The 10702-nt window shown below is 58.2% G+C and overlaps 2 protein-coding genes and 1 non-coding gene across 11 annotated transcripts; 2 read left to right on the plus strand and 1 right to left on the minus strand.

Moving 5' to 3' along the window:
- Positions 1-3328, plus strand: Vegfb (vascular endothelial growth factor B). 5 transcript variants are annotated; one of them, XM_048789080.1, is made up of 7 exons: positions 1-239; positions 802-844; positions 1152-1348; positions 1538-1650; positions 1796-1831; positions 2072-2307; positions 2915-3328. In XM_048789080.1, exons 1-6 carry the CDS (start codon positions 180-182, stop codon positions 2283-2285), a joined length of 663 nt encoding a protein of 220 aa, XP_048645037.1. In that variant the 5' UTR covers positions 1-179; the 3' UTR covers positions 2286-2307; positions 2915-3328. The 5 variants fall into 5 exon arrangements, with proteins under 5 accessions (XP_048645037.1, XP_048645038.1, XP_015333655.1 ...); XM_015478169.1 differs by having other exon boundaries at positions 8-239; positions 1538-1611; XM_015478170.1 differs by having other exon boundaries at positions 8-239; positions 1538-1611; positions 2173-2307.
- A 1922-nt stretch (positions 3329-5250) lies between these two features.
- On the plus strand, positions 5251-8177 carry Fkbp2 (FKBP prolyl isomerase 2). 5 transcript variants are annotated; one of them, XM_015478173.2, is made up of 7 exons: positions 5387-5405; positions 6465-6483; positions 6650-6818; positions 7332-7444; positions 7564-7610; positions 7923-7958; positions 8036-8177. In XM_015478173.2, exons 3-7 carry the CDS (start codon positions 6654-6656, stop codon positions 8095-8097), a joined length of 423 nt encoding a protein of 140 aa, XP_015333659.1. In that variant the 5' UTR covers positions 5387-5405; positions 6465-6483; positions 6650-6653; the 3' UTR covers positions 8098-8177. The 5 variants fall into 5 exon arrangements, with proteins under 5 accessions (XP_015333657.1, XP_015333659.1, XP_015333660.1 ...); XM_015478171.2 differs by lacking the exon at positions 6465-6483 and having other exon boundaries at positions 5251-5405; XM_015478174.2 differs by lacking the exons at positions 5387-5405; positions 6465-6483 and adding an exon at positions 5853-5991.
- Positions 8178-9035: 858 nt separating this feature from the next.
- Positions 9036-10503, minus strand: LOC107160337. The gene is made up of 3 exons (XR_007342481.1): positions 10149-10503; positions 9324-9407; positions 9036-9069 (listed from the first exon to the last, which is right to left on the minus strand). It is a non-coding gene; the product is annotated as an uncharacterized LOC107160337 (transcript).
- Positions 10504-10702: the final 199 nt, after the last annotated feature.

Genomic DNA, 10702 nt, shown 5'->3' on the forward strand with positions numbered 1-10702 from the left:
GTGCTGCGCTGCGCTGCCTGCGCCCAGGGCTCGGGAGGGGGCCGCGGAGGAGCCGCCCCCCGCGCCCGGCCCCCGCCCGCCGCGCCCGGGCCCGCGCCATGGGGCTCTGGCTGCCGCCGCCCCCGGCGCCGCCGGGCTAGGGCAATGCGGGCGCCCCGGCGCGTGGCCCCGCGGGCACCATGCGCCCCCTGCTCCGCCGCCTGCTGTTCGCCGTGCTCCTGCAGCTGGCTCCAGCCCAGGTACGTGCGTCCCCAATATCCCGCCTGCCCGCCGTGCCCTCTCAAGGTTGGCGGAAGTGGAGAGGAGCCCAGCGGCCTCTGCCGAGGGGATCAGCAGGTTAGGCCTCCAACTTGAGCAACGTGGGGACCCCCGGCGGCCCGGGCATCCACCAGGAGATACCCCTCCTCCAAGGCCCGCCAGTCCAGTTCTGGAGCCACTCCTCCACCCCACCCCATCCCCTGGGTGCAGTGGGGGGCGGAGCTGCTTCAGTGCCCACAAGACCTGGTTCGGCGCCCACTGTGCCCGCTCCTGACCTGCAACACCAGAGCAAGCCTGGCTCCAAGGCTTGGAGGAGATTTGATGGCACCGGTAGGGCGCATCTGGCGGGTCTTGGGCCAGGGCAGGCCCAGGTGGCCAGGAGACAACAGGTAAAGCTACAGTGGAGGCCCTAGGAACGAGGAATCTGGAAAGATGTCAGTGAGGCCGTGAAGCCTCCTGACTCAAGGGCAGAGCCCTAGGGATAGTCACAGGACTACTTTCTCCTGGAGGGCACCTTGGGTCCAGGTCTTTTCTTCCCCACAGGCCCCTGTCTCCCAGCCTGATGTCCCTGGCCACCAGAAGAAAGGTAATTGTTACAATAATTTCACACAAGCCACTTCTAAGGAGTTGTCACATGCACTGATTCTGGGCTCCTGGTGTCTATCATCATGTGAAATCAAAACTCCCCTGTAAGATGCAAACTATCCGTTGCACAGAGGAGGACACTGAGGCAGAGGGGTTACTTGACAATCATGGGTGGGAAGACAGGTTAAGAGGGTAGAGGGGGTTTGCTAGTGGAAGGTGGCTGTGACGACGTGGGAACTGGGGAAACAGCTGCTGGGAGCAGCTGCAGGAAACCCAGTGGGGATTAACCCTTGTGGGTCTGCCCGCAGTGGTGTCATGGATAGACGTGTATGCTCGTGCCACCTGCCAGCCTCGGGAGGTGGTAGTGCCCCTGACTGTGGAGCTCATGGGTACTGTGGCCAAGCAACTGGTGCCTAGCTGTGTGACTGTGCAGCGCTGTGGTGGCTGCTGCCCTGACGATGGCCTGGAGTGCGTGCCCACCGGGCAGCACCAAGTCCGAATGCAGGTACCAGGGCAAACGGGGCAAGCAAGTTGGGGGGACACTGGTACTCTGGGAGCTGAGCCAGCCCAGAGACTGGAGGACAGGAGGCTGGGGGTTGGTGGCCAGGCCCTGGCTGTTGGATGAGCTCTTCTCTCTCCAGCCCCTTTCCTGTCCCCCTCCCTGCTGTGTCTCCCATTCTTCTCCTGAGCACAGATCCTCATGATCCGGTATCCAAGCAGTGAGCTGGGGGAGATGTCCCTGGAAGAACACAGCCAATGTGAATGCAGGTGCCAGCCAGGCCCAACTTCTGAACTTGCAGAGTCCAGGCATGGGGGTGTCGGGCGTGGTGATACACCACGGTGGGGACCAGGTTTCTAAGAGTGGAGCCTAAGATAGACCTGGGATCTTGGGCAAGAGAGCAGGATGCATGAATTTTCTGACCCTGTTCCTCTTTGTGCCTTCTCTTTTCAGACCAAAAAAAAAGGAGAGTGCTGTGAAGCCAGACAGGTGAGTCCCTTTGGGCTCCTGCCGAGCTGGGGTAGGAGCTCAGGCCCGGCACTCAGAATATAATATGTGGGTGGCCAGGGAGTGCAAGAGCCAGTCAGGAAGCTGTGGTCCCCTCTTCTTCCTCCCACTTGGTTCCCCTGTCCATTTTCTTCTGCTCCTTGAATCTGTGCCTTCTCTCCAACCCCAAAGTCCTGGGAAGACTCTTCCTTCCCGCCCCAGACATGTCGCTTCTCCTCCTAGGGCTGCCACTCCCCACCACCGTCCCCAGCCCCGCTCTCTTCAGGGCTGGGACTCTGCCCCTGGAGCACCCTCCCCAGCTGACATCATCCATCCCACTCCAGCCCCAGGACCCCCTGCCCACGCTGCACCCAGCGCCGCCAGCGCCCTGACCCACGGACCTGCCACTGCCGCTGCCGACGCCGCAGCTTCCTCCGTTGCCAAGGGCGGGGCTTAGAGCTCAACCCACACACCTGCAGGTGAGGGTTTGTGGGGTGGCACTTGATCGGGAAAGCATCAAGGCCACATCCTGGAGCAGGTCCAGGGCGAGCCTGCCGGTGGGAGAAGGCCAGGGAAGGGGAAGCTGTTGAGCGCGTTGAACAAACATTTACCAAATGTCTGCTGGCACTGGGATCAGCAGGAACACAGCTCGCATCAGAGTCGGAACTCATACAGGGGAAAGGTGGTGCCAGCATAGAATGCTAAGGGTGGCAGTGGGGCACCTGACATATCTGAGGTGTTAGTCAACTCCTGGAGGAGGTGACATTTACCTAGAATGGAAATGAGGAGGATAGTGGCAGAGGTCTGGGCCTTCCTAGAAGCCTATACCACAGACATTTTCCCCATTATATGGGTGCTGAGCAAACGGGATATATTGGAACCCCTTCTTCACCTTTTTCCGCGGTGTCTCCCACCACCCATGTTCCACACTGAGGTCATGGGATGACATAGGCCAGGCTGAGGGTAGAGGGATTCCTTGGAGATTCAGGGGAGAATAGGGTTCACAGGAGGTCACAAGGGAGTTCATCAGGAGGAGCTGGGGCTGCATTCCAGCCCTCACAACCGATCTGTTCCTTCCATCTTCAGGTGCCGGAAGCTTCGAAGGTGACACATTACCTTTCAGACTCAGTGGGCCACTTGCTTCACAGGCCACACCCCAGTGGGAGAAGAGAAGAGCCTGGGGAGAATAGCCCAGCCCCAAGTCCTGGAATCTGCTTTAGGACCTGGGCTTCTCAGAGGGCTTTCCTGCCATCATTTGTCTCCCAAGGCTGCCATCTAACAAAGTTGATGAGGAGACTTGGCAGCAGCAAGAGGGGTCAGTCACATGCCAGCTTGGGGGGATGGGGTGTTGTCTCAGTTTTTAACTAACTTGTGCAACTGATTGTCTTACACCTGGCTCTTGCCTCCCCTAAGAAGACCCCAACCTCTGCAAATAATGGGCTTTGATACAAAAACTGTGACCCCCCATACACACCCTGATAAAAGAGATGGAAGGAGCTATCCCTGCCTGTGTCACTGTTTGTCACTGTGCAGACTGACTGGTTGGGTTAGGAGTATCTGTCTTACTCACTGCCTGCTAGACCTGGAGCTCGTCTTGTGTCATGCAGATGGAGGCAGTGGGGCCCGAGCCCCCACAGCAGATCCCAGATAGCCAGAACCATGGATTCAGCACATTTCTTGTCCCCTGCTTATTACAAGGGTTCTGTCTTCTATGGTTAATGAACTTGAAGTTGGACCCAGATCTGCTGAGTGACCTTGGCTCCCTCTGCCCATTTTTTTCTGAGTCTCAGTTTCCCCATGGGCACATGGAGGGAACAGTGGATTTCTGTGTTTGGGGCCCCCTAGACTCCAGACAAAATCTGAGTCTTGTGTTCACCTGATCATTTTCCTGTTAGGCTCTAAGGCTACCATCTGTCCTGTCCTTCACTCACTTCTGCCTAAAAGGAAAGTACCAAAGTTTTGTGGCTGGTGGGCTCCTCTCAACTCAACCCACACTATCTTCTCCACCTTCACCTCCTTGGCACCTTGGTGCTCCCTCATCTGTGGCTACATGAGACTCCTGATTTGTCTGAACCAAGCTCAGCACCCACTTTTCTTCCTGTAGCCTTCAGTGCCCAGGGCTGGGTGGCAAGGCAATGGACCCAAAGTCAGTGTTGGGTACCAATGTTTTGCCCTGCTAAGGCACAACATCCAGAGGCAGAGTTAACCCAAAGCAGGTAGGTATTGGGTCAGAGGGTGTACTCATGGTCTTAGTGGGCCCAAGGAAGAAGTGGGTTAAACCGTAAGAAAGTTCCTGGGGCTAGAAATGTGGCTCAAGCGGTAGCTTGCTCGCCTGGCATGCGTGCGGCCCGGGTTCGATTCTCAGCACCACATACAAACAAAGATGTTGTGTCCGCCGAAAACTAAAAAAAATAAAAATTCTCTCTCTCTTTAAAAAAAAAAAAGAAGAAGAAAGAAAGTTCCTGAATGTGATTACTGCTTATAAATCATTTCATTAGCTGTGAGGTCAATTATGCCATAGGCCAGTTAGAGTGGGACAGATGAGGATTAAGGCCCTAGAGCTACCACTTCTGGGTCCATTTAGTCCCACTAGACATGGATGATGCTGCGCTTCACCTCCTGGATTACTCAATTCTTAAGGTCTGTGTCATGATTTTTTTTTTTTTTTCAACTGAAGAAATGGACTCAGGCAAATTGGCCTGGAAATTAGGCCTTAAGTATTTCCCTAACACCTAACACTGCACCTAGGTTTAGCTGCTTCTCAGCTACAGGTTGAGCTACTTGTTGATTCCACCAGTTGGGCACTAGTGGGTGATGGGGTCCCTGAAAATTAACTTTGTCCTGTAGGAGTGGGCCCAGCCAGACTACTGCAGTCATGACCTGGTGCTCTCTTGGTGCTCGCTCGGTGTGCACAGGCAGGTGGGCATAGATGCTGTAGGAGAGGGGAGGGGAGGAGCCTTCACGAACTCCAGGGCCTGGCGCTGCACATTGTCCCAGTCCTGCAGAGGCCCGTGGGGTGAGTGTCATCAAGCCCATCTACCAGGCGAAGGAAACCGCTCAAGGTCACACAGCCACAACCAATGGCAGATCTGGACTTCAAGCCCGAGTGTTACTCCGAAGCCCAGTTCTTCCCACAGGAGTGTACGAAGAGGCCAGTGGCAAGCAGGATTGCTGTGGAAGAGGCCAGGGACTTCAAGACCTCCTGGGGAACCCATGACTGTTTGACTATAACGTCACTCTGACCCTTTTTTTTATAATTTCTTTTTTATTTTTTATCTTTTGACATACATGACAGTAGATGTATTTTGACATATACATGCATGGAAAATGTCACTCTGACCCTTTTAGAAGTCATTTTGACCGAAACTAACGGACTACAACTCCACCGGAAGTGACGTATAAGTCACGTGGCGATATGGGAGGCGGAGCCAGGGGAGAAGCGGCGCTAGGGGGTGTGGCAGCGGGTTTCGTATGGTCCAATAAAGGAGGGCGGCGTGGCCTGGCCTGCAGCGACTAGGACGCGCCTGCGCAGAGGTGGCAGCACGACCGGGGTTGACTCCGGGGGCGCGGCGAGGAGGTGAGCGGGGGCCACAGCCCGGGCTGGGGGAGCCGGGGTGCAGGAGGGCAGGCTGGATCAGGCCGGGCAGAAGCGGGCCGGGGCTCCGCGTGTCAGCGAGGGATAGGTGACGAGGAAACGGGCTGGGGTCGGAGCTGTCTGGAGATGCCGCAGGGGGAGGGTTCTCACGCCGCACGGGGCGGAGCCCTGGAGCTCGGGGCGGGACGTGGAATAGAAACGGGTGGACCTTGCGAGCGGGTGCGGGTGGAAGGCAGAGCTCGGGGACGGGGGGTAGAGCTAGGACGGCTGGGGGGCGGAGCCTATCCCTTGGAGGAGGAGCTGGAACAGGTGGAAGGCGGAGCCTCGGGTTCGGAGACCCAGGGGGACGGAGCCCAGGCACTGGGGGCGGGGCCTCAGCCGGTGAGTGGCGTGGCTCCGGTTCAGGAAAAGGGGTCTAGTTCGGCTGAGGGCGGAGCTTCAGGGCCGGGGGCGGAACTACACTCTCTAAAGGGCGGAGCCAAGGAGCCAAGCGAAGGGCTAAACCCGAGTAATGGCCCGGGGCGTCCACGCGGGGGCGGTCTCCGTGGTGGCCGAGCCTGGGGACGCGGTAGGCCGAGAACTCCCCCGGGAGAGGTGGTATGGGTGGAGCGGGCTCGGCGGCCAGCCGACACCGGGCCAGTCTGGGTGCCTCGGAGGCCCCCCAGGGCGCAGAGCTGGGGTGGAGCCTCCGGAGGAGGCACAGGGCCAGGCTGGGGGGTACCTCCGGAGGACCGGGCCTCCCCGGAGCCACCCAGTGGGGATGTGTGGGTGCCTCGGGGCCGACCCCCTGCAGCGGCCTCAGAGGTGTGGGTGTGCTGGGCAGGGGGCAGCTGGGTGTGGCGTGAGTGGGGCCGCTCAGTCGGGGCAACTGGTGTGCAGTCAGATAGGGTCTGGACTTTGCGTAAAGGGACGGGTGGGAACTGAAGAGCAGAGGTGGGGGCCGCGAGGGAGGGAAGGTCTGGGGGTGAGCAAAGGGGCGGGGCCCTGGCTGCTGTGGCCTCCCCTGACCCCCTCCCCTCGCTGCTGGGGTCCTCATCCAAGCCCCCTTCTCACTGGACTGGTAAGTGTGGCCGCGGAGCCTTGGGGGAGAGGGTGGTGACCCGGGACAGGGGGGTCCCCAGGGGCAGGCAAGGTTTCGCTGGGGGTGGAATCCTTTCGGTATCTGGTGGTGCTCCATGCCCTCCCCACCCTCTTCCCGGTCTGTCGGTCGGGGTCTGTGCCCGCAGAGACATGAGGCTGAGCTGGATCCTGACAGTACTGTCCGTCTGCCTGAGTGCCCTGGCCATGGCCACGAGGGCCGAGGGCAAACGGAAGCTGCAGATCGGGGTCAAGAAGCGGGTGGACCACTGTCCCATCAAATCGCGCAAGGGAGACGTCTTGCACATGCACTACACGGTGGGTGAGGGGCGGAGCTCCTGGGAGTGGGTGGGGCTTCCAGGGACCTGGAAGAACTTGAGTCTGGTTTCTTCCCCAACCAGATGGGTGACATAGGGCAAGTCCTTTCTCGCGTATAAGTACATTTTCATAGTTCTTTCTCATCCTTCACTGTTTGCTGCCCAACTGGACACCAGAAGGATTCTTTTTTTGTATTGGGGACTGTACCTAGGGGCACTAAACCACACCTCCAGCCCTTCAGGGCCACTAAGTTGCTTAGGGCCTTGCTAAATTGCTGAGGCTGGCCTTGAACTTGTCATCCTCCTGCCTCAGATTCTTGAGTTGCTGGGATTACAGACCCACACCACCATACCTGGCCACCAGCAGATTTTTTAGAATGAACTATGAGCAACGCCAGGCTCTGTGCCCTTAAGGTCTATGGCCACAGTGCCATGGGGGCAGGCCTGATGAAGGGCAGGTGAGGAGGGGGATCAGGAGTGGTTTCTGCTCACAAGTCTTCCCATGGTTCCACAGGGAAAGCTGGAAGATGGGACGGAGTTTGACAGCAGCCTGCCCCAGAACCAGCCCTTTGTTTTCTCCCTTGGCACAGGCCAGGTCATCAAGGGCTGGGACCAGGGGCTGCTGGGGTGAGTCTGGGGTTGGAGGGATGGGGTGTGCATGGCCACGATCTAGGAGGTGAGCTGTGGGAGGCAAGCCCCACCAGGAGCCTGGGTATTGCCCTGGCTGAGCATGTGTTCTCCTGCAGGATGTGTGAGGGGGAAAAGCGGAAGCTAGTGATCCCATCTGAGCTGGGTAAGAGTCCCTGTGGGTCTTTTGGGGGAAGGGTGAAGGTAGCTTCAGCCTCACTGATCCCCACCCTATCCATTCACTACAGCACATGCCTCCTTCCAGTCTGGCTGTGTCCAGCAATGAAGACAGGGCAAGGCTTGGGCGTTCAGCTATAGTGCCCATCCTCTGTCCTCTAGCAGGCCTGTGGTATCCCTTCCCGTCTTCATCTCACCCTCCATTTCTGGCCTTGCTGCTGCAGGACCACTCCTCTCTTTGCCTGAGTTATTAGAAGAGAACGTGGCACAGCTCACTTTGTTTCTTGTGTGTTTTTGACAGGGTATGGAGAACGGGGAGCTCCCCCAAAGATCCCAGGTAATAACCCTTCCTACCACCCCACCCACCCTCTCCCTGGAGCCCAGGTTCAAGTTTAACCCTACTTCTCCCTCCAGGTGGCGCAACCCTGGTGTTCGAGGTGGAACTGCTCAAGATTGAAAGACGTTCAGAACTGTAGCCAGCTGCCATGGAGGGGCAGAGGGTGGGGGGCCATCAGGGACCAAACTTTAAAAAACAAAAAAATCCTTAAAAGCCCAAGGAGTGAACCTGTGTTTCTTTGTGGGCTCTGAGAGATTAAGACGAAGCTTCAGGGCTGGGGCATGGTCAGTGGTAGAGTGCTCGCTTAGCATGCTCAGGTCCCCTCAACTCTGGCTTCACAAAACAAAAATAAAATACCATAGTCTGGCCTCTCCCTTTTCCGGGTATCTCCCTACCCTGCTCTCCTTTCTGACTGCAGAACCTTGGAGGTCTAGGCTCAGTGGCATGGTGACCTTGCCCAGGGGAAATAGTGTTCACATCTGTCACCAGCAACTGCTTCCCCAGCTCCTTTGAGTGCCTGGTCTGGGAGGCAGCACAGGTATATTGCCATGGCTACATGGCCCTTAGGAAGACCTGTGGTCACCTGGGGAGAAGCTGAGCTGGCAGCAATTGTAGATCAAAGTGTACCCCCTAAAAGACCAGCCAAGCCTATCAGCTGCTCCAAAGGATCCTAGCTTTATTAAAGGGCCCGCGCCGCAGTCAATATAAAAACACAAAAAGTCCCATCAGTTTAATAACAATAAAAAACCCCAAAAATGGAAAACTGAGGGGGCAAGGGAAGAGGCCCCTAAGCCAGGGGCATGGGGAACCCTGCTCATGGCACCAGGCCTGGCCACAGGGTCCTCTGATATTGCTGTTGCTACGAGGTCGGGGACAGCGATTGTCCTGTGGGAGCCACCATTCACCTGGGTCAGGGACCCTTATTTCTTCTGGGGTGTGCTCAGCTTCTGCATGCCCCGGATCTTGTCCAGCAGGCCAGAGATGAAGGCCTAGACAGGAGGGGGTGGCATTAGGGATACTAGACCCCCAAGGTGACAGGAGCTGGGGCTCCATCCCACCCTCTGGGAAAACCACTTACCTCGGTGGGTTTGTAACAGTCAACCAGCAGCTCCTAGTGGGTGGGGTGAAGGAGGGGTAAGTACACTGTGAGTTCTCAGGGATGGGGGTCTAGAGTTCCCCTATACCCACTTCCAGGGAACAGGGGCCAACTGGAGGCAGAAATGTCACAGTTAGGCAAGTACCGTCAAACCCATTTTTCAGAGGCAGAAACTGAGACCTGAGGTAACAGCTAAATGACTCAGACCAGAGAAGGCCTGGCTCCAGGGCCTCCAGGCAGCCCTCTACCTGCTGCCCAAACCCCCTCACCTTGACCCTGGCAGCCCGGGTATCATCGGTCTCCATGTCCAGGAGCTCATCCACGTCAATCTCCAGCTCTGGGATCTCTTCTTCCTGGGGTGGCAGTGGGGGAGGAGGGCGAGACAAGGGCCTGAGTCGAGGAGTGAGAGGGGTTTGGAGTTGAGGTCCCTGCCTACCTCAGCACCAGCCGAGCCTTTGCCCAGCAGACAGGGCAGCTGCTCTGAGAAGGAAAACAGCTCAGGCCTGTGCCAAGGCAAATTGCCCAATGGGGGGAGCTTCCTGTCCCTGCCAGTGGGCACCGGGGGTGCCAGACAAGGCCAGACAGCCAGGGCTGGGGACCTTGGGCTGGGAACCTGGCAGATGTGTCTCCTGGACTTCCGGGCCCCCCATCTCAATAGAGCACTGGTGGGACCAGCTGTCCCAGTTCATCACAACCCCTCCCCTCCCCCAAACACCTGTCATAGCTTCCTGGGAGTGAGGAGGAAGTAAAGGGTGAGGGGTCAGCGGGAAGAACCCATGCCTGAAAAAGTGGAAACAAAGAGCCCATGCTTTGGGGAGGGAGGGGGGCGCCCACCACCCCTCCCCCTCAGGAAGCAGCTATCCCCTTCAGAGCCAGCTGCATTCCAGGGCTAGGCTAGGGTAGGGTAGGCGCACCGGGCAAGCCCACTCCTCCACCCTGCCCCGGGGGGCCTGAGTCACCATCTGAGCAAACAGGGAGTCATGGGGTGGAGAACCAGAGACCCGAGACCAGAGATGGAGCTAACTTGCCTGTACACCAAGACAGGGCTCCAAGCTCGCCCATTAAAACAAGCAGACCCTTTAGAGTACCCTCACCCGTCAGAGCAGCGCCTTTTAGCAAGTCTAAGCTAAGCCGGTGGGTTAGATCTCCTTCCACTACCAGCCCAGGCTCGCCCCTGTCCTGCCCCATGCCAGGCTATCCCTCGAGGTTTCTGGAGGACATCACGCTTGACCTGGGGAGTGGCATGAAGGAGGCCGGGTCTGAGGCAGCGGAGAAGGCTGGAACGACTTAGGTCTGACAAGAAAGAGCATACACTGGGGGCGGGGAGTGCCGAGAAGGGTGCGCGCGGAAGCGGAGCGCCCATTGACTCCGGTGACAGGCGGACTCACGGTGGGGTTGCCTGGCAGACGACTCGGGGACTGATCTTAGGGTGTCGGCGCGGGGTGGGGAACACACCTGGCAGTCGTAGAGGCGCGTGAGCTGTTCCAAGATCCACTCCTCTAGGTTGAGGCGCTTCCGTAGCTCCTTGCGGTCGTACTTGACGGTGACCTTCCCTTGGCGTCTCACTGGGCCCTCGTCGTCCGCACCGCCCGGGCCCTCGCCTGCCGCCCCAGGGGGGCTCTGAAAGTACACGCGGGGCCCAGGGCCA

The sequence above is a fragment of the Marmota marmota genome, unplaced genomic scaffold (assembly GCF_001458135.2).
Source record: "Marmota marmota marmota unplaced genomic scaffold, marMar, whole genome shotgun sequence".
Classification (NCBI taxonomy): domain Eukaryota; kingdom Metazoa; phylum Chordata; class Mammalia; order Rodentia; family Sciuridae; genus Marmota; species Marmota marmota.